The sequence below is a fragment of the Meles meles genome, chromosome 15, assembly GCF_922984935.1.
Source record: "Meles meles chromosome 15, mMelMel3.1 paternal haplotype, whole genome shotgun sequence".
NCBI lineage: Eukaryota > Metazoa > Chordata > Mammalia > Carnivora > Mustelidae > Meles > Meles meles.
Genome location: NC_060080.1, coordinates 41,060,868 through 41,083,918, shown reverse-complemented (window position 1 = coordinate 41,083,918; position 23,051 = coordinate 41,060,868). Strand labels below are relative to the sequence as shown.

General features: G+C 40.7%; 1 protein-coding gene across 1 annotated transcript in view; it reads left to right on the top strand.

Annotated features, from left to right (window-relative positions):
• DNAH6 (dynein axonemal heavy chain 6) overlaps positions 1 to 23,051 on the top strand; it is a 227,139-nt gene that overhangs the window by 103,570 nt on the left and 100,518 nt on the right. Inside the window, exons 37-45 of the mRNA XM_045978683.1 lie at positions 2,158 to 2,379; positions 3,220 to 3,367; positions 5,227 to 5,384; positions 7,069 to 7,200; positions 10,033 to 10,204; positions 11,320 to 11,466; positions 12,023 to 12,096; positions 13,868 to 14,022; positions 19,119 to 19,350. Of these exons, the coding sequence (XP_045834639.1) occupies positions 2,158 to 2,379; positions 3,220 to 3,367; positions 5,227 to 5,384; positions 7,069 to 7,200; positions 10,033 to 10,204; positions 11,320 to 11,466; positions 12,023 to 12,096; positions 13,868 to 14,022; positions 19,119 to 19,350 (1,440 nt within the window). The remainder of the gene's footprint in view (positions 1 to 2,157; positions 2,380 to 3,219; positions 3,368 to 5,226; positions 5,385 to 7,068; positions 7,201 to 10,032; positions 10,205 to 11,319; positions 11,467 to 12,022; positions 12,097 to 13,867; positions 14,023 to 19,118; positions 19,351 to 23,051) is intronic.

The following is a 23,051-nucleotide window of genomic DNA, read 5'->3' as shown; positions in this document are numbered from 1 at the left end:
GTTAGAAAGTCATTACTTTGCAGCCATCATAGTAATAATTGATTTAGGCAAGAATCATCAACAGATACTAAAAAATGTGGGTGAAAGCTTGATGACAAACAATATTTACATAGTTTCAAAGTATCTCCTACAAATTATTGATTAATTGCAGAGAGAAAAATAGTATTATTAAAGAAATCTTACAGACACAACTTTAAGAAATCAGTTTAACATCATCAGTATTAGGACAAACCCGTGCATCCTGATACAGAGTGCTGAGAAGCAAACAACCTCACTTGTGAAGTATTCCTTTCAAACATGCATGCCCTGAATTTAATTATGGGAATACCCCTGGAATACCCAAATTGAGGAACATTCTATAAAATAAACTAGCCTATATTCTCCAAAATGTCTGTCATGAAAGGCAGAGATAGCTGAGGAACTTTTCCAAACGAAGGAGCTTAAGAGATATAACTAAATACAATGCACTATCCTGTGTTGGATCCTAGACTGGGGAAAATATAGCTGTAAGTGGCGTTATTAAAAACACTGACAAGGGACGCCTGGGTGGCTCAGTGGGTTAAGGCCTCTGCCTTCGGCTCAGGTCATGATCCTAGAGTCCCTGGATTGAGTCCCGCATCGGGCTCTCTGCTCGGAGGAGAGCCTGATTCCTCCCCTCTCTCTCTGCCTGCCTCTCTGCCTACTTGTGATCTCTGTCTGTCAAATAAATTTAAAAAAAAAAAACAACAACACTGACAATATTTGAATTTGGAATGTAAATTAGGTAATAACACATCACCATTCAACTTTCCGATTTTGATCACTTTAATGTGACTATATAAGAAAATATCCTTGTTCCTTAGGAAATACACAGTTATTTAGAGAAGGTGGAATAGTGTATACAATTAACTCTGATAGAGTAGGAAGAGCAATAATAATAAAGGGGGCAAAATGTGAACAGTCAATCTAGGTAAAGAATATACGGAATTCTTTGCACTGTTCTCTTAAGTTTTAATTATATAAAAGTAAAAACTTACCAAAAGAAGAAAAAAATTCCCTAAGAATCTGAGCTTTATGGATTAGGACCTTCTAGTAGATATGAAATCTTTCTGGATCCCCAGGATGATGGTATCACAATTGGACAGGATGGGCTGTTTTAAGGACAGTTAGGAATTTGAGACAAATCCCTTTGGGGGAGCCTGCTTTTCCCTTTCCCTCTGCCTGCCACCCCACCCCCCTGCCGTTTGTGGTTTCTCTCTCTCTTTCTCTGTCAAATAAGTAAATAAAATTTAAAAAAAATTTTTTTAGGGGTGCCTGGGTGGCTCAGTGGGTTAAAGCCTCTGCCTTCAGCTCAGGTCATGATCCCAGGGTCCTGGGATCGAGGCCCGAATTGGGTTCTCTGCTCAGCAGGGACCCTGCTTCCGCCCCTGCTGCTCCTGCCTGCCTCTCTGTCTACTTGTGATCTCTGTCTGTCAAATAAATAAATACAATCTTTTCTTAAAAATCTTTAAAAAGAAAAGAAAAAGTGAAGCTTTTCATAACCTGGCCCCTGTCTGTGTTCTCAGATTCATCTCTCACTGTACATACTGCTCTTGTATTTCCCAGTACGCTTGGCGCTTCCCATGTCTTCAGCCTTCTTTTCACCCTCCTTCCCCATCCCATTTCTTCATTGCCCATAGCACTCCTGCTCATCCTTTAAGTCTGATCTGTAGTGTCACCACCCTTTGGAAGCTTTCCTGAAAATGCTTTACAATTCTAATCTAACGTGTCTCTTTTTCCCCAAAGATTTTATTTATTTGAGAAAGAGAGAGAGAGAGAGAGTATAAGCCAGGGGAGGGACAGAGGGATAGGCAGACTCCCTGCTAAGCGAGGAGCCCAATGCCAGGATCAGTCCCAGGACCCCAGAGTTCAGGACATGAGCCAAAGTCAGACTCTTAGCTGACTGAGTCAAACAGGCGCCCCCTAATCTAAGGTTTTAAGATAATATATCAGGGTTTCTGTGCTTTGTATTGCATGGTTATGTTTAAAGTATTAGACTCTGATACCTAAGAAAAGAAAGAAACAAAGAAAAAAGAAATCCAAATACATTAATATTCTACGACTGCCTTTGTTTATGTGTGAATTTCCCTATTGCTGCGTGGCAATCCAGTGAAAGTGGTATTTGATTTTATACTTCAGCTTCCCAGTTCTGGTGATCTGTGGAGCATTCACTTGGACTTTGATACCAAACGGTTGGATCCCTGGGAACGAATCATACCAACTTTCAAGTACAGCCGAGATGTTCCTTTTTTTGAAATGCTCGTCCCCACAACTGACACAGTGCGCTTTGGGTATCTAATGGAAAAACTGCTGGCAGTCAGGCATTCCGTGCTGTTTACGGGAATAACTGGAGTTGGCAAGGTAGGAAACCTATCTGAAACAGGAAGGTCTGTCCCCAAATGAGGGCATGGTGGACTTAGAGTTATAAGCCCCAGAAATAACACATTATTTTTCAGACCAAATTCTTTTGAATTTTGATCATTTTCCAGGAAGAATGTAACTATGCTGAATCTGTATTTATCTTGGGGATTACTCCAAAGTTTGCCAGTTTCTGAATAAATCCTTGGGGTTAATACCACATAAATCAGAGGACTTGTGGACTAGCAAGTTTTAGGTTTGGGGGCTTTTATGTCATATCCCTTGGAATTTCTGAGCCTGCCACCAGACAGAATAGGGTGGGAATTGGTCAGAACAGTTTGTGTCCCCAGTGGAGTGTTGATAAAGGTCAGTCTGTCCCCTCCTGCCCATTTACTTCTACCCCACACAGCAATGGTGTTTGGAAAAAGTAGAGTATAGAGGGAAATGTTGATTGTTTGTCTTCTTGGCTTGGGGACGGTCCGTATAAACAGAGATTCACTACTGATCCTCTATATTATTTCAGTTTTTTTCCTTCTCTTTTTTTCCCCTCTAAGTTATTTTTAAAAGAAGTTTGGGTTCTTCTAGGACTCGTGCTACCAATCAACTTGGATAGGAACCAAGCAAACTTAGCAAAACTTTTGCTAAGATATAGCGAGTTAGAATATCTCTTTGGCACTGATAAATATAATTAAATGGAATCTCCAGGAAGAAGGTAGACATTTCTATATAGCTTTAACCTATCTCCTTCATCCTGTCTCTTTACTCTTTGTACTGGATTATTAATGATGTGGACAACTGAAAGATATACTGAATATATATATTAACATATTTTTTAATTTAAAGTCTGTCATTGCAAAAGGATTGTTGAATAGAATTCAGGAATCAGCTGGCTATGTTCCCGTTTATCTAAATTTTTCTGCTCAAACTTCATCTGCAAGAACACAAGAGATCATTGAGTCAAAACTGGAAAGGAAAAGAAAAAATATACTAGGTGAGAGTGATCATTTTTATTGGTCTCACCCATATTATTTCTCAAACCAATAATCACAAAAATACTTCATGTAATAAAATTACAAATAGGTACTTTCTTTGCTTAATTCATTGGAAGGGGATTCTGTGGGTGGCGTTCTTTCCTGCGCCGTACATGCAGACGTCTTACCGGTAGCACACGGCGGTTCATTTGTCATCACCTTCAACCTAGAACATCTTCAGTCTCTGCCTCTCTGTGGCTGTCCCTCTCCACACACGCTTTCAAGCCTGCATTGATTTCCCTTTATTTGAAACCAACCAACCAACAAACCACTCTGTATATGGTGCAGAGTTATCCCAGTTCTGCAAGGAATTGGCTCGAAACTGTCTAGGTTTTTTCTTCAGTCAGTGCTTTCAGCCAGGCCTATGGGATCTCCCTCATCATCCCATATTAACTGCTTAGATAAATAGCTTAACTTTCTGGTCATTTGCAGCTATTTTGAGTCAGGTCTAATGTAAAGTTTCGACCCCAAACCCAAGGTAAGGCTCCTCCTCTCTTCTGCCGTGGACCTGGTTTGTGGGTCATGGCCCTGGAGGTGGAGAGGGGCATGGGGTGCCCTTTGGCCCTTCCTGACCCTCCCTGTAGGAGGCTCTGGTGTGTCAGGATGGGAGGAGGGGAGGACAGGACAGTGTTCCCCCTAACTGGCATTTTATGGGCTGCCGTGTGGATTGTCCCTGCTTCTCTTGCTAGTGCTGAATGACGTCCGTGCTATCTGTGTGGCAGGCTTCCAGGAGCAACTCCCTGAGGGAATCCCCAAAAAGCTGTGCACAGGTCAGGCATTGGCCTTCCCACTGGAAGCTTCCATAATGTTGGGAATCAGAGTCCTAGCCCTCACTCAGGCCCACCCTCAGCCGCTTTAGTGCCTACTCTCTATTCCCTTTTCCCTACTCTGGAAGGCACAGGGCAGTGGATGCCTGTCTCTCTGGTGGGACACCAGTGTCTCTATGAGTGATTCTCTTTGAGCCCCTGCCCACTCCTGTCCTGCTGCTTGGCTTCTGGAGGGTGGAGTGGGGCACTGAGTTTGACTTGGTTCCTTCATTGTTGGTAAGAGCTGGATGCCAGAGTGGGTGGGGTCACCTCTGCTTAAGCTGTTTTCTCTGTCACTACTCTTTTTTTTTCTTTTTGACTAGTGTGTATATTGATGTTCTCTACATTAAATATGACATTGTGAACTACCGTACTGGATTTCCCTTTGATGTGTTCAGGATGTTTTTCTTTTTTCTTTTCTTTTTTTTTTAAAGATTTTATTTATTTATTTGATGGACAGAGATCACAAGTTGGCAGAGAGGCAGAGAGAGGGGGAAGCAGGCTCCCCGTTGAGCAGAGATGTATGGCTCGATGCCAGGACCCTGGGATCATGACCTAAGCTGCAGGCAGAGGCTTTAACCCACTGAGCCACCCAGGTGCCCCGTGTTCAGCATACTTTTCAATATCCAGCCCTGTTTTCCCTGTGGCAGGTGGTGCAGTGACATTTTTGTGAGGAAGCTTTTGGAGTACTTCCATTTCCTACTCTGAAAAGAAAATGACCTTCCTTACCCCATGCCAGGCCACACAGTTGGGGAGGACAATGGAAGTGACTGGGATTGAGAAAGATCCAGACCTGACTGGAGAGCTGGCTTCATCCTGCCCCTCTGGGAGTGAGGGTGGGGGCCTACCTGACAGTTTGGGTGTCTCAGCCCCATTCACCTCTCCCTGCTGGGGCCCTCCTCGGAACTGAATGCATTACAACCTATGGGGTGTTCAGAGTCCAAAGTCTTACCTGACCTTTGTCTCACACTTTCCGATGGCAAATCTTAATTCTTAAATTCATTTTTCTCCAGGAGCCCCAGGAAACAAACGAGTTGTGATTTTTGTTGATGATTTAAACATGCCCAGACTGGATCGCTATGGCTCTCAGCCTCCAATTGAATTACTTCGGCAGTATCAAGATTTCGGTGGATTTTATGACAGAAACAAACTCTTTTGGAAAGACATACAGGTCACTTTAGATTTTAAGTTACTTTGTATGTTTAAATGTAAACGGTAAGAAAAGATGGTGCATTTGTTTGCTAGGGCTGCCATACAAAATACCACAGACTGGGTGACTCCAACACCAGAGATTTATTGTCTCCCAGTTGTAGAGGCCGGAAGTCTGAGATCAAGAGGTCAGCAGGGTTGCTTTCCTCTGAGGCTTCTCCCCCTGGCTTGCAGATGGCTGTCTTCTCCCTGTGTCTTCTCATGGTCTTCCCTCTCTATCTATCTGTGTCCAAATATACCTCTTCTTATAAAGACACCAGTCATACTGGACTAGAGCCCACCCTAATGACCTCATTTTCACTTAATAACCTCTTTAAAGACCCTATCTCCAAATATAGTCTCATTCTGAGATGCCGGGGCTTGAGCCTTCCGCATATGATTGGACATGGGTAGAGGAGGATACAATTCAGCCTCTAACCTATAGCCTTGGTATTTTTTAATAGGTGAGTCGATTTCTTTAACTGATATTAAATTCTTGCCCTGGTTTATTTGGGAGATTCAGGAACAAGTGAGATAGACACATCTCCCCAAGGGTGAGCTTCAGGGGGTAGATGGACACAGGTATTTATAATGCAGGGTGATGAGCAGGGAGAAACTGGAGGGAGGCAGCGTGGGCACTTCTTGAAGCTGAGAGAAGCCTTCCCAGAAGATGATGTTGGAGGAGCATTTTGCAGTCAGAGCATGGCAGAACAAGGGAAAAGAGCATTTTGCATCTCGAGGCAGGGAGCGTGGAACACCACGGTGCTATGGAATGTGGGCACCAAAGTGGCAAGAGATGCAGAGGTCAGCCCGGGGGGCCATGGTGCCATGACAAGGAATGTGGATTCCTAGATGCACAGCCTCTGGAAGAACTGTCATGGAAAGTTTCCCTTGGCCGCGGGGGGGTGGGGGGGGGGTGGTCTAAGAGAAGATAAGACCAGAGGCAATTACAATATCATGTATTGGTCAGTTGAAAATGTTATGACAAGAGGCTCATAGGAACCAAACTCTGTTTTTCCCCCAGGAGCAGTGGTTCAGTGTGTGTTAATTCGGTGATTTTTTTTTTAAAAGATTTTATTTATTTATTCTGACAGAGAAAGATCACAAGCAGGCAGAGAGGCAGGCAGAGAGAGAGGAGGAAGCAGGCTCCCTGCAGAGCAGAGAGCCCGATGCGGGACTCGATCCCAGGACCCTGAGATCATGACCTGAGCCGAAGGCAGCGGCTTTTTAACCCACTGAGCCACCCAGGCGCCCTGTTCCAGTGATTTTTATAGAAACATAACTACCACAAATAACAAGAATTGACTATACTTAGTATTTGTTGAATGAATATCTTCTAACCTCACATACAAATTCTTAACCATTTTTGAAGATGACATTCTTACATAGGTGTGTTTCTACAGATAGATGCATTAGCTGAGTGACCTCGAGCAACTTAACCACCCCCCACCCCGGGTCTTGATTTTTTTCATCTACAGACTGAGGGTAAGGGTAGTGATCTCCTGGGTGGCTGTGAGGATTAAGTCAGATATCATGTAGGAAGACATAAGGTAATGCTGTCACGTGGTAGGCCTTTGGAAAAGGGTTGGTTCGAGTCCCACCACCGGTATGGGCAGCTGTCATCTCCTGCTTGGCTGGGTGACTCATGTGGGTTTCTTCCTGCCCAGGATGTCACGATCGTATCGGCATGTGCACCCCCAGGGGGGGGCCGCAACCCCGTGACTCCCCGCTTCATCCGCCACTTCAGCATGCTGTGCCTTCCCATGCCCTCAGAGCACAGCCTGAAGCAGATTTTCCAGGTAAGTGTGAATTTACACCTCGGCAAGGGGCCAAAAGAAAACACGTCTGTTCCCGAATTCCCATAGAGAGAATAGGCTGTGGTGTTTCTGAGGAGCCCACCTGTCCCTTTTCTGAGCAGAAAGCAGGTAAACACGGGTCATCTGTGCAGTAGCTGACTGACGGCCGCATCACTGCCTTTGTGTTTGAGGTCCCAGAACTAGTTTCCAGAATACAGAAAGACTGCCAAAGCCTTTAAAGAAGGCTGTATCGTGGGCCCCTGCCACTTAGCACTCAGCAGACCCCATCCCCGACCCGCCCCCGCCTCTGTGCTCCCCTCATACTTGACCGGCTCCCCATCCACCGGCAAGCTCAAGTGCAGTGCACCTGACCTAGACTTCATCGCCTCGTTGCCACCACCACCTCCGAAAAAAACAACCACCCGTACTTCTTGCACCCCTATAAACTTCCCTAAGGGGCCATTTCCTCAGCCTTTAAGTGGGAAAAATAACCATACCTCCCCACAAGTGCTTAGCAGAAATGTTCAGTAAAAGGTGCAACGTTATTCCGAGTAGGATGTCGAGAGAACACGAAGCAGCACGACTAGAGCGAGCAGGCCATAACCAACCACAAAGGCTCATGGAGAAGAAAACGAGCTGAGCCTTGGGGGACAAGAATGGGCAGGGAGGAATAGATCCTAGGAACAGAAGGCACACGGGCAAATGCAGTCATTTGGTAATGTCGGCATACAGGTAGAACAAGACTTTTCAGTGACTGGTCTGGAGAAGCTGACTTGGTGGGTAAATGGCCGAGGAGCCAAAGAGGGGCAGTGACATATTCATACATGTCTTAGCGTTTCTTTACTGAAAATGTATACACCAAAAATGTGCGTCACTGTACATTCTAAAGGTAAACTGAGCAGCACACAACAAATTCAATTGATAATGTTGTCATCAAATTAGATGTAATTTCTAATCAGAAAGATATAACAGTGGTAATTGAAACCAACAATCAACTCCGTGAACTACTCGCAGCGTGCTCATGGCAAAGCATCCTGCCCCCAGACTGTGGGAATTCTGGCTCTAGTGCGTAGTCTTAGTAGAAGCCTTTCAAAGTTGTCAGTTATGTCAGGTAAGCCAGACCTGTGAATAGAAGACCAAGCTGTGGTCCTCAGTAAACTCTAAAGAGTTTACTCCTAATGACATGCTAATTTTAATTTCTGAATATCAGTTGAGTAGCCCTTAATTTCATTTCTTAAAGAGATATTTACTGACCATGTACTCAGTGCCAGACATTGGTATTACATTTTAAACAAAGAAGATACCATCCTTGTCCTCACGGGGCTTCTGCCATGGAAACAGATAATAAACAGAAAAATGAACTAATGTGTATTATATTAATAACTATATATAAAAAACTATATAATATGGTTATATATATATTTGTAAATACAAGTTTGTAATGGATGGAAAATAAACAGACTATATTTTAATTTTTATATAGTATGTATAATATGTACAGTAAAATTTTTATTTTTTACATTTTTTTAATTTTTTATATATTTTGGGATACTCCTACCATATGGAGAATGGGAAATTCATATTGGGGGCCCAGGAGGGAGCAGCCCAAAAGATATTCCTTGTAAGCTGCTGAAACTAATGTTCAATGAGGAAGCTCATTGAAACAAATACTTGAGTTTATTTTAAAATCCTCTATGAAAGCCCAAAATCTAAAGTCACAAGGACTGACTTACAAGCATTGATGTGCATTCTGGTGCCTTCCCATCATCATTGTGAAGGAAATTTACCTATTTAAAAATCTATAATAATTGTCCCAAGCATCTGGGGGCAGCGAGCTAGCTAATAAATATGTACTCAGGGATGGTGGCAAGTTATATATGATAAGATGAGAGAGCCATAAGAGACACTGACAGAAGGAGTCAGGGAAGGCCTCTCTAAAGAGATGACAGGTGACCTAAAACACAGGACTGAAAAAGTGCCTGCCAGCAGAGAGCCCTAAGGAGGTGGGTGGGGTGGGATAGAGCTGTGCAAAGACCCTGAGGAGAGGAAAGAGCCTGGGTGGTTCGGTGTGCAGCTGGGTCACGGTGAGCAGTGGGGAAGAGGCAAAGTGAGGGGCTGGGCGAGTGAGTCTGGACTGACGGGAGAGGGCAGTGCCTGATCTTTCTGACTGAGGGTAACTCAAAGGAGACAGAAGTGGAAATGGAGAGGCCAATAGGAGAAGGAAGGGCTGAAGAAGCCCAGGTGAATGAGTCAGGGCTGGAATGGAGTGATGTCCAGGAACCAGAGAGATTCAAGACATGCATTCAAGCTTGACTGGGAAGGTGTCAAAGGAGACTTGCAAGTTCCTGACGTGAGCGTGGGTAAGTCCCTATGCTGACACCGGGAAGCTGAAGGGGGGCAGGTTGTAGTTACAAGTACATTGCACTTTAAACAGACATGAGGTTGAAGTCTATGGACCTGTTGGTCATGGGCCCATAAATATCAGAGAAAGGCCCTCGGCTCACTTCCAGATGAGTTTGGGCACCCCACAATGACCCTCTGGACCCACGGGAAGCAGAAGTCTAAATTCTGTGGAGAGTAAGTGCCGTCAGTTCACTGGTCAGATACACATGCTTCTCAGGCATCACCAGATTATCACAGAAGACAGGAGTAAGCCCATCCCTGGGGACATATTCTGAAGTGAATGGCAGAGTTTTATCACCCATAAGTCCGTGCATTGGCATTCGGCTTTCTAATTATTACTTGAAAAAGCATCATCAGATCTGGAGTATTTGAAAGATGATGAATTTTTGGTGTTAACAATCTAACCCTCTCACATTGTGTTTCTTGTTCTAGGCCATCTTAAATGGCTTCCTCAGTGACTTTCCACCAGCTGTAAAGCAAACTGCATCAAACATTGTGGAAGCCGCAGTTGAGATTTATAACAGAATGAGTGTTGATCTTCTGCCAACACCAGCCAAGTCCCATTATGTCTTTAACTTGAGGGATTTATCCAAATGTGTGCAAGGTAATGTATGGAACCCTCAATCTCTGACCTGCACCCTCCCTTCATTTCCATTCACCCCAGTCTTTCCGGAGAATTATATGTATGAGTGTCTGTGCCCCACCTAGAAATCCCATTGCTTGTTCCCTATTCAAGCCACCCTCTTCCCCCACCCTGGCCTTGACAATGTCACAGCTGCGCTCAGACCACCAGGATCCCCTTCCATTTCTTCCTCCCAACTAATGACCTGTCTTTTTATTTCACTTAAAAAAAAGAGGAGAAATGAACCAGAACTGCTTCATCTTCCAATTACCCCAGATCACCCCCATCTGCCTCCCTCCTACTGCAGTGGCTGAGTTGTCCCAGCTCTGGTCACATACCAGTACCCCCTCTGACACATTCAGTGTCCCCCTCCTCTTCAGCCTACTCAAGGATTTTACTCTCATGTTGTAGGGTTCATCCTGTCTGCCATGCATACCTATGCGCAGAGTAAGTATTCTCCCTGTCCCTCTCTGCACTGTGTGGTGAGAAGTGAAGTGTCCCCAGAGAGAATGAACACTTCAAGGACTGCTTTACATCATTGCTTTTGTTGTAACTTGATATTATTTGAACTGTGTTTATAATTATAATTTATATTAATACAAAGAGTAATCAGAGTAATTTGGAATCGAAGCCAGAAGGACCAAGGGCATTTGGTGAGGACAGAACATTGGGAAAAAATGAGAGAGGGAATTGGTGTATTGAAAATAGTGTACAGGTCAGGGGTAAGGGTGGGGTGGGGGGAATTACTGAATGAATATATATGTATATTAAAGAGATCAGACACTCCTCACTTAACATGTTGCAACCCAGTGTAATAATGAGATGAACATAGCCTGTACTGTGAAGTCTGACCACTTTATGTGGTCAGTGAAAAAAAAATCACAAAACAAGAAAAAGGGTTTTGTCAGATAACGTGTCCAGTTTTGCTTTCAGAAAGTGAGATCACCATTATGGTATGTGTATACACCCGCGAGGGAAGCACCCACTTCTGGTAGTGTGGGCATAAAGCTGGACTTCAGGATTTTCCAGTTAATTAAACTGTTACTAGATATTTCACAAATGTAGAAGTCTCCTTTTTCCTCTTTCTTGAAAAACAGGTATCCTCCAGTGTGATCCAGGAACAGTAAGAGAAGAAATACAGATATTTAGACTCTTTTGCCATGAATGCCAAAGAGTTTTCCATGACCGTTTGATTAATAATGAAGATAAACACTATTTCCATACGATTTTGACAGAAATGGCCAGTAAATATCAATCATTATTTACCTTTTTCTTTTTATTTCTTTGGTGGGAGGCCTAGAAAAGCAATTTGATTTCTATAAAGAAAAATTAAAATGAACTTAGATAAGGTAAAGCAAAATGAATTTTAGTCATTCATGGGTAACAGTTTTTCTCTCCAGTGATTCAAATATGTAGAAATATATGAAATATTAGGAAAATCATTTTCTTAAAATTCAGGAAGAGTTAATATCTTAAATGTAGTATGGAATTTTATGTAGAAATGGGAAAGTAGGAGAACCAGGATTTTGTCTGGTGAGAAGCCAGAGTATCTCTAAAGTACCTCTGATTTATTAAATATGTATTCAATATCTATTACTTAATAAAATGTTTATTAATATTAAACATTCTTAATCTTAAATCAAGGAGATTATCAACCAAACTAAAATGGTGTGGTGTCAACATGGCTTTCTCTCAACTTTCATTTACTAGTTAAGCCAACAGCTGATACTATTCTGTGTATCTTATTAAAACACTGCATTCAAGCTTATGTATTACAAATTGGTTTTGTTTTTTGAATAGACAAACATTTTGGAATTGCAATTGGCCTAGAATATTTTTTGACTAAACCCATCATCTTTGGAGACTTTATTAAGGCAAGTATATATTGTTGAATTGACCTGACTACATTTGAAGATAAATAAAGCACTTAGTATTTTACAGTTCAGTTTCATATTCAACAAGAATTTTCCATCTGTGAAGATTAAAGATCTAGACAAGAGTCAGCAAACTATGGCCCAGAGGCCAAATATCCCGTTTTTGTAAATAAAATTCTGTGGGATCACAGTCACTCTCATTTGACTGTGTGCTATTCTTTTATGTGGTTGCTTCTGCATGACAAGACAGACTGGACTAGTAGCAACAAAGACAGTCTGACCTGCAAAGCCTCAAGTTCTTATTTTCTGGCCCTTCAGAGAAACAGATTGCTGACTCCTGCTCTTATTTTCTGGCCCTTCAGAGAAATAGATTGCTGACTCCTGCTCTAGTCACATTCGTTTTGGTAATAGTTTGAATAGTTTGGTAATAGTTTGAATCTAGTCACATTCGTTTTGGTAATAGTTTGGTAATAGTTTGAATAATTGGTAATAGACCCACCAGGTTTTTGATTTGAAAGGAAGCACAGAGGGTTAGTTTCTTAATGCGGGGCTGCCAGTCCCTTTACCGTATTCCATGTGCTCTTAAGCCTGTGCTCACGTGCTTCCAGCAGCTCAGTAGGTAGCCACGCTGTTCTCCTCGTTTCAGGGTAGCTCTCATCAGTAGCAAAATTTTTCTTCATTATGCTCCTCAATTTGTACCCCCAATAATCTGTACCCACCAGCCCTAATTTTATATTCTAGAACCGCCTTGAATAAAGTCTTCCATCTAACCAGCCTACCTATGTTGAGAGGTAACCATCTCGTTTTACCAAGTTGGCTCTTGTTTGGGTACAACGTTCCTGGTGTCTCCAAGAAGGCAGGGGCTACGTCTGTTCTCTTCACCCTAAATCCCCAGAGCTAGGGTATCCGACACTCCTCACTCAGTCAGTGCTGGTTAAAAGGACAGACTTGTCTTTATATTGTGTGTATACAATTACAGTCACCCTGGTAATCCCTGACAAATAAAAAAGATAAATAATTTAGCTGTATGCAGTGTGTCTATTTAAATGTGTTAATAAAAACAAAGTGCAAAGTTTGTTTCCAGGTGCTGATTGTATTTCCCGTGTGTTTCTACTGATATAATCATCAAATGGGGGAATAAAGCAAAGGGAAAGAACAGTTGGACCCTTCTTGCCTTATTTTGGTCAGTGGCTCCAAATGGAAATGCCTCCAGGGCAGTTGCTGCAGCAAACAAAAGACCTCATGACAGGTCCACACAGGACCTCAAACAGGAACTCAGTTCCTTCTGGTTTACCCCAAATTTCATTCTCCCTGGTTTATTGAATCAGTGACTACTGTGTAAAAACTACATGTAGTTCCAGCATGATTGTTTATAAACAGAGCAGTCTGGCATGCATCGTTTTCAGCCCTTTTAGCTTCTCCGATGTCAGCGGCCTGAGAGCAAAAGTACAAAACCAAAGTAAGGCATAGCGAGAAAAACTGGAAACCTATTTCTGAGCTTGTGTGTGAATTTTATAGCAAAATTCATTGAAATTCCAATGTACTGTTTGAACTTAAATGAAATAGATTTTCAGTTATCCATGAAAATCTGAGTTTCTTAGTCCCATTTCCTTGGTTTGAAAGCCTTGCATTTAAATATATAAAATATGCATGTAACTGATTACATAGTAACATGGATAAATAATGTTCCCTCCTAAGGTTACGAATGTTGTGTATGTTCCTATATCGTAATTGATCTAACTTGGTCCCTCTCCCATATATCATCTTATAGTTTGGAGCAGATAAGAGTGATCGGATTTATGATGACATGCCTGATATGGAGAAAGTCGCAAATGTTCTAGAAGACTATCTTGATGATTATAATCTTATAAATCCCAAAGAAGTAAAGTTGGTGTTCTTCCAGGATGCTATAGAACATGTTTCAAGGTATAGTAGTATAACGTGCCCAATACTGTATTGATCTAATTTCTTTTGTTTTAAAAGGTAAGAATTAATTCGTACAAAAGTCTTTAAATGGGTTGCTAGATGGACAATGGCCTATTAGCAAATCTTGCTACAATGTAAAAGTTATTTTATATATATGTGTGTGTATATATATATGTGTATATATACACATGTATGTGTGCATATATCTATATCTATATAGATAGATTTTTTTCTTGTTAAGAAAGAGGGAGAGAGAGAGAGAGCAGGGGTGGGGAAGGATAGAGGGAGAGAGAGACTCTTAAGCAGGCTACACGCCCAATGTGGAGCCCAAAGTGGGGCTTGAGCTCAGGACCCTGAAATTAGTACCTGAGCCAAAAATCAACAGTCTAACACTTAACCAACTGAGCCACTCAGGTGCCTTCTTTATATATTTTAAATATATATTTATATATTTTTAATATATTTTAAATGTTTTTAATATACATGAACTTTCTATGAAGTCCAAGGGGTTATTTTTGTTACATATTAATAGGTTGTTTTTGTTTGTTTTAGATGCCCTGTCTCATTACCAAAAAAAGGATCTAAGGTAGTTTACAGAGATACATGTATAGTACAAGGCCGCTTACATGCACACCTAAAGAAAGAAGGGGCTCAAAATTATAGCAAAATGAGTGACATCCAAGGATTATAGATTCCATCTCCTTATCCATGAAAGTTTCCTTTGAGAGACATCTCTGACAAACAGGTATCCCGACTGAATATCTGCAGTCCTTGGGGCATACACCACTTTATTTTTTTCAAATTTTAATTCCAGTATAATTAACATACAGGGTTGTATACATTTCAGGTGTACAGTACAGTGATTCAACAATTCTGTACAGTGCTCAGTGCTCATCATGACAAGTGCCCTCTTTGCCACCCATCCTCTCCCCCTCTGGTAACCATCAGTTTGCTCTCCACAGTTAAGAGTCTGTTTTTTGTTGTGTTTTTTTTTTTAATTTTTTAAATTTCTTTTCAGTGTACCAGAATTCATTGTTTATGCACCACACCCAAGTGCTCCATGCAATATGTGCCCTCCTTAATACCCACCACCAGGCTCACCCACCTTCCTACCCCCCCCCCCCGCCCCTTCAAAACCCTCAGATTGTTTTTTAGAGTCCATAGTCTCTCATGGTTCGTCTCCCCCTCCAATTTCCCTCAACTCCCTTCCCCTCTCCATTTCCCCATGTCCTCCATGTTCTTTGTTATGCTCCACAAATAAGTGAGACCATATGATACTTGACTCTCTCTACTTGACTTATTTTGCTCAGCATAATCTCTTCCAGTCCCATCCATGTTGCTACAAAAGTTGGGTATTCATCCTTTCTGATGGAGGCATAATAATCCATCGTGTATATGGACCACATCTTCCTTAGCCATTCGTCCGCTGAAGGGCATCTTGGTTCTTTCCACAGTTTGGCGACCGTGGCCATTGCTGCTATGAACATTGGGGTACAGATGGCCCTTCTTTTCACTACATCTGTATCTTTGGGATAAATACCTAGTAGTGCAATTGCAGAGTCATAGGAAACCTCTATTTTTAATTTCCTAAGGAATCTCCATACTGTTTTCCAAAGTGGCTGCACCAACTTGCATTCCCACCAACAGTGTAAGAGGGTTCCCCTTTCTCCACATCCTCTCCAACACAGATTGCTTACTGTCTTGTTAATTTTGGCCATTCTGACCGGTATCAGGTGGTATCTTAATGTGGTTTTGATTTGGATCTCCCTGATGGCTAGTGATGATGAACATTTTTTCATGTGTCTGTTAGCCATTTGTATGTCTTCATTGGAGAAGTGTCTGTTCATGTCTTCTGCCATTTTTTGACATGATTATATGTTTTGTGTGTATTGAGTTTGAGAAGTTCTTTATAGATCCTGGATATCAGCCCTTTGTCTGTACTGTCATTTGCAAATATCTTCTCCCATTCCATGGGTTGCCTCTTTGTTTTGTTGACTGTTTCCTTTGCCGAGGAGTCTGGTTTTTTTGTCTCCTTTCCCCCGCTTTGCTCATTTGTTTTGTTTCTTAAATTCCACATATGAGGGAAATCAAAAGATGCACCACTTTTTAAAGTGCATCTGTATACTGTTGGACAATTCCAAGTATTAAAATGACACTGCAAGGATGATGCCAGATCTGCTCCCTGTGACATTTGGTATCTGTCCCATCCCATGAAGCAGTGACAGTAACAGTGACAATAACAGTAAAAGCAATGACAGTAACTCAGCATGAACATAAACCATGATGTGGAGTATCTCCTTTAACCATGATAATGCCTCTCTGTGCCTCAATACTCTCATCTCTCTACAAATAAGGCTCAGAGAATGTTCCAGCAGCCATATTCAGCGACTGTGACACTTGGTAGCTTCATGAGTTCGTGATTTCACGGTTCCCAGTGGTTCTGTCTTGGGGTCTCAGTGCAGTTAAAGTCAGACAGCAGCTGGAGCGCCTAGTGTACCTCTGCCTCGGTGCGCACTGCCCGGGTCCTTCCAGCACGGCGGCAGCATGTCTGGGCTTCTCCCACGGCTCCGGGCTCCCGAGCCTGTGCACTGAGAGCCATGGTAGAAGCCAAATGGCCTCTCACGACTGAACCTAGGAAGTCACCTAGCATCACTTCTACCATACACCATTAGTCAGAGGAGGGGCACAGGCCCACCCTGTTCACAAGGGGTCAGAGACTCTATCTCCTGATAGGATTAAAGAGCTATTGGACCAGAAATAGTACTGCAGCCATTTTTGGACAGGACAGTATACCACAGATAGAGTTGGTAAATTGTCCGAAGTCCCCTAGCTAGTGAGTCACAGGCAGAGAATCGCATCCAGCCCTTTGATGCTAACTCCACTGCAAGTGCCGCCACCCAAAATGGATCCACTTTTTGCATTACAGCTCTCCAAATATTTGACAATCATGACCAGGCTCTTCTTAGCTTTGTGTTCTCCGGGAAGAATTAACCCAGATCTTCCGCTATTGCCTCTTAGGGATTATTTTCAGCCTCAATAGACAAAGCCCTTGATAATTTCTCCACGTTCCACTTAAAGTGGGACACCCAGACTTGATAAGGGATTCCGCAGTGTGAAGTGTGTGCGAGGACAGATCTCCCGTGGTCTGCTAACACAGCAAGACTGTAATGACTGTTTTTTACCCCTGTCAACTACATCATGCTAAGTTTGGCTGTTAAATCCTAGGACTTCTTTTTCTATAAACCATAAGCAATCAGGTCTTTTACCTTTCCTATACTCCTGCTGTTTAACTCTAATTTGAAAATTTATTTTTGTCAGCACTCCAGTGTAATATCGTAGTTTGTCCCTGGGTTGTCGAGATACAGTTTGCTCCTCATCTGTCCCCCCGCCAGCACCCTTGCACCCTACCTCCTAGCAATGGTTATCCTGTAGCTCACACAGGCCATACGCTTGCAAAGAAAAAATAACAGCAGTACTCAGTCTGAGAAACTTCCTGGAGAATAGAACAGACCGTAGGCAAAGTCAGCTTAATTTATTTATAATCTTTCTGGCTTTTGTGAAAGAAAATCACCAGGCTATGCAAGGGATTGCTTAAAATATTACAGGAGGAAATTAATAGCCATTTGTAGAAGGGAGATTTGATTTTCAGATACACAAAGGGCAGTCATGTGAATAATGATGAAGACATCTTTTTCTAAAGAGGATCAGTAGTTAGGAATTAGAGTAAACAAATTTCTGCTTGGAAGAGTTTTTAAATACCTGCTGCTGCATAGCAATGAAAAGGGCTTCATTATGAACTTGAGTTATAGAACAATTACTAAATATTCAGTAATTTAGCAGATATTACATTTCCATTTGTTGGTGACATTTTAGACTTTTTTTTTTTTTTGTATAGGATAAGTGGCTAAAAGTCTTCTCAACTCAGAAAAAAATTTTGTTTTCACTGTAGAGCCTGTGTTTTCAAAAGGCAATTTGCTCCAGGCTGTTTCTACTCATTACATATGCCCAAAGTTGTCACCATACTTCCAGGATGTTAAAACAGATCTGTATGAAAATCTAAGCCACTAATTAGGACAGCCATCTCTTGCCTACTACAGTAGAGAAAATGTAACCTTGAAGGATTTCTTTTTTTTTTAAGATTTTATTTATTTATTTATTCAACAGAGATCACAAGTAGGCAGAGAGGCAGGCAGAGAGAGAGAGAGAGGAGGAAGCAGGCTCCCTGCTGAGCAGAGAGCCCGATGGGGGCTCGATCCCAGGACCCTGAGATCATGACCTGAGCCAAAAGCAGAGGCTTAACCCACTGAGCCACCCAGGTGCCCCCCTTGAAGGATTTCTAATGGAGGCAGTCTTCTATCTGTGGATATGTAAGTTGACAGAAAGAAGAACACTGGAGGCAGAATGGACAAGTTATTTGTTTCCAATAATCTAAGATGGAAATAATCAAATTACTGTGATATACATGAAACAAGGAAAGGGTAACATATAAAGTGCAAGATTTTTTATAATAGTCAATAATATTTCATCCACTGTCAAACGTGCACATTATGGAGAACAATAGCAAAACATTATTACATATACCTTTACCTCTCAATTTTATACCTACCTGGTGACTGAAGAGAACAAACAGTGATCGGACGTGTCTTCTGTTAGATGCGCACTGTATCAGAGACGTAACAGTGGAAATGGTGCGTAAATCATCTGTTTGCTTACTCTATGGGAGGAGTTGGCAAAGGATCCTAGGAAAGGAGCCAACAAACTTCTTTTATAAATGGTCAGGTAATAAGCATTTTAGACTCCGCAGTCTAGACTCAATTCCGCCTTTGAAACACAAAAGCAGGGCGCCTGGGTGGTTCAGTCAGTTAAGGGTCTGCTTTTGGCTCTGGTCATGGTCCTGCAATCGAGTGCTTCATCAGGCTCCCTGCCCAGTGGGGAGTCTGCTTCTCCCTCTCCCTCTATTCCACCTTCCCTTGTTCTCTTTCTCTCTCTCTCCCTAATAAACAAAATCTTTGAAAGAAAGAAAGAAAGAAAAAAAGAAAGAAAGAAAGAAAGATAGATAGATACATAAAGGTCTTCCTCTACTTTGCTGCCTGCAGGATTGCCCGCATGATCCGTCAGGAAAGAGGCAACGCCCTGCTGGTTGGAGTAGGTGGCACAGGAAAGCAGTCTCTCACCAGACTGGCAGCTCACATATGTGGTTACAAATGTTTGCAAATTGAACTTAGCCGGGGATATAATTACGACAGTTTTCACGAAGACCTGAGGAAGTTGTACAGACTGGCTGGTATCGATGACAAGAATATGGTATTTCTCTTCACAGACACCCAGGTAATGTTTAAATAGCTAAAGTATAAGTGTCTTGATCTGAGTGCTCTGAATGGTTTGTATGCTGTAGTTCAAGGAACTGTTCCCTCGGAGAGCAGGTGTCTTTGACCTTATAAAAGACTTTTATACTACATTTTCACTATTTTACCAACCATTGTGTTACCCTTTAAATTCTGAGTAAGTAAATATGATCAAAGATTAAGGGGATGAGAGAGGTTTGAACTTTTCTTTGAGAAGGACATAGATAATAGAAAGTAATGAATTATTTCTATAGCAGTAAATATAAGGAAGTTATTCCCTAACTGAAATTAATTAGGGAAATATGCCTTACACAAGAAAAGGAAAATAACAATGGCTGTTTTAAGGTTAAATTAACTTTAAAATTAAAATAGGATTACATCTATGTCAACAGAAATCAATTTAACTGATCTCGAGTTTGTTCTAAAGAAGAAAATTTCATACATTGACTATACTGGGCATTTTAACATTAGGGAAAATTAACCTTTATAGAAATTGGGCAAGGAATAAAAAAGTGATCTGATGCATAAATATTTGAAATTAAGTACAAGCGTAAAATGGGAAAATATTTTTAACATCTGTGACATACAGGGAATTTATATCTGAATATAAAATTTATATCTACTTAAAAGTAGAACTATCATATGATTCAGCAGTCTCACTTCTGGATCTAAATCCGAAGGAAATGAAAACAGGATCTCAAAGAGATGTCTGAACTCCCATGTTTATTGCAGCATTATTTGTAATAGCCAAAATATGAAACAACCTAAGTGTCCATCAGTAGATGAGTGGATAGAGAAGATATGGCATGAACATATATACACACACATACATATATATAAGTATATGCACACATACACATAACAGAGTATCATTCAGCCCCGAGAAAGAAGGAAATCCTTCTATTTACACAACATGGATGACCTTGAGGACATTATGCTAAAACAAATAGTCAACAGAGATGTCACCTATATGTGTCACATATACGTGGTCACATATATGTGGATCTAAAAGAAGCCAAACTCATGGAAACAGAAAGCATAGTGGTGACCAGGGGTTGAAGGTTGGGGAAAATGGTGAGATGCTGGTCAAAGGGTACAAACTTCCAGTTATAAGAGGAATAAAGTTCTAAGGATCTAATCTAGAGCATGGTGACTGTAGTTAACAACACTGTATTATATCCCTTAATTTTACAAAGAGAGTAAATCTAAAATGTTCTCACCACAAAAAAAAAAGAAAGAAATGATAATTATGTGATGTGATGGAAGTGTTAGCTAATACCATGTGGTAATCATGTTGCAATATATAAGTGGAGCAAATTAATACATTGTACACCTGAAATTTATACAATGTTATTTGTCAATCATATCTCAATAAAGCTGGAAAATAAATACAAATACAGTCTTTTAAGTGAAAAGGAAAAGACAAGCACATCAATAGAAGAAATTTAAAAATGTAATAAGAATGCCTGGGTGGCTCAGTGGATTAAGCCTCTGCCTTCAGGTCAGGTCATGATCTCAGGGTCCTGGGATCGAGTCCCGCATCAGGTTCTTGGCTCGGCAGGGAGCCTGCTTCCTCCTCTCTCTCTCTCTGCCTGCCTCTCTGCCTACTTGTGATCTCTCTCTCTGTCAAATAAATAAATAACATCTTTTTAAAAAAAATAAATAAATAAAAATAAAAATGTAATAAAATGTGAACATGAAGTTCCAAAAACAAAACAAAATAAAACAAGGGCTTTAAACACCTGAAGAAATGTTCAGCCTCACTAGTAACCAAAGAAATTTCAATAAAGATAAATATCAGGAGTTGGCCTTGCATACTGACAAAGGTTAAAAATCATAAGATGCAGCGTTGACAAAGGCATCAGGAAATAGGCCTTGCATAGCCCTCACTTGTGAATTAGCAAAATCACCTGGAAGGTAATTGGTGATATGCAGTTAAAGCCCTTAAATCTCTCTTACTTATAATTACAGCTGCATACAAAGTTGAATGTACAAGAAAATCTAATGCAGTATTTTAAAATAACAGTTAAATTAAAATACGAGAGAGTGGCACAAGTAAATTATGGTATAATTATACAATAGGACAGTTTGTAAAAAATTTTAAATTACTTTGTGGAAGTACACATTAATTAATGTGAAAAGTGTTTATGATGTGTTGTTACATCATAACATATACAAATCATCTACCATACAGGTTCTTCGGTTTAATGTATAACTAAACAGATATATTGTATATACAATTAGAAAATGCCTGGTCCTGGGATTTTTGAGTAATTTTTTTATTTTCTTAATTTTGTTTAGCTGTAGTTTCTTATTCTGAAATTAAAATATTTCTTATAGAAGTTTAATGTTGCTTTTATAAGCAAGTTATATAAAAAAGGCTCTTAGTGTTAAAACTCCAAAGATCAAATCAGAGTGTCTTGCTCCCCTTTATGCAAACAAAAGGCTATTATACCCTGTTGAAAACCCCAATCAATCTCAAATGTTCTATGTTACTGGAGACCAAATATAACCATAATAACTAATATTAATGTGTGTATGTATGTACATATATATAAAACTATTATAAAGATGAGAGAAACAAGGCATTAGAAAAGTTTAATTTGCCATTTCTAGCAAACACAAAGTAGAAATAAATGTGTTTAGATAATATGAAGAATATAATTTCCAAGCGAGAATTAATGGCTATGTACTACATTTATATTTTACAAAGAAAGTAAATATTTTCTAATATTACTAAAGGTTTACAAAAATTGATCATATTTTAGGCTTAAGCAAATTTTCAATAAATTCAAAAAAGCATTAACTATGGTGATAACATTCTTTGTCCACACTCTAATCAAAAAAGAAAGTAATGATGTGGTTCCGGACTTCAAAATATTCATATAGAGGCACCTAGATGACTCAGTTGATTAAGCGTCTACCTTTGGCTCAGGTCATGATCCTGGGATCCTGGGATTGAGCCCAGCGTTGGGCTACCTGCTTATTGGGGAAACTGCTTCTCCCTTTCCTCCCTGCTCATGCTGTCTCTTACTATCTCTCTCTCTCTCTCTCTCCCTGTCTCTTAAATAAATAAAAAATTTTTAAAAATTCGTATAAAAAATTCCTGAGTCAAGGGGCACCTGGGTGATTCAGTGGGGGTAAGCCTCTGCCTTTGGCTCAGGTCATGAACCCAGGGTCCTGAAATGGAGCCCGGCTTGGCTCGGGCCCTCTGTTCAGCAGGGAACCTTCTTCCCCTTCGCTCTCTCTGCCTGCCTCTCTGCCTACTTGTGATCTCTCTCTGTGTCAAATAAATAAACAAAATCTTTTTTAAAAAAGTCCTGAGTTGAGAACATCACAATTTAAATCTCTATTTAGAGAACAGGGAAAATGAACTTAATATAAATAGAAACTTGTGAATGCAGTCAAACAGTTCTTGGGATTGAATTTATAGATTCGAATAAAAAATTAGAAACTACATATATTAGTGACTTAAAAACTTCAGGAAAATAAAGGTCACAAGGAAGCAACAAGAAAAATGAGAAAAGCGAATAATAGCAGAAAAAAGTAAATTAGGACAAAAAAACTACCTAGTGTTTGCTCTTGGGGAAAATTAACAAGACACAATTATGCCAGCTTCAAGAAAAAACAAAGTTATAAGTGAAGACGAAAATACAGATACTTCATCATAGTTAAGTATATAGG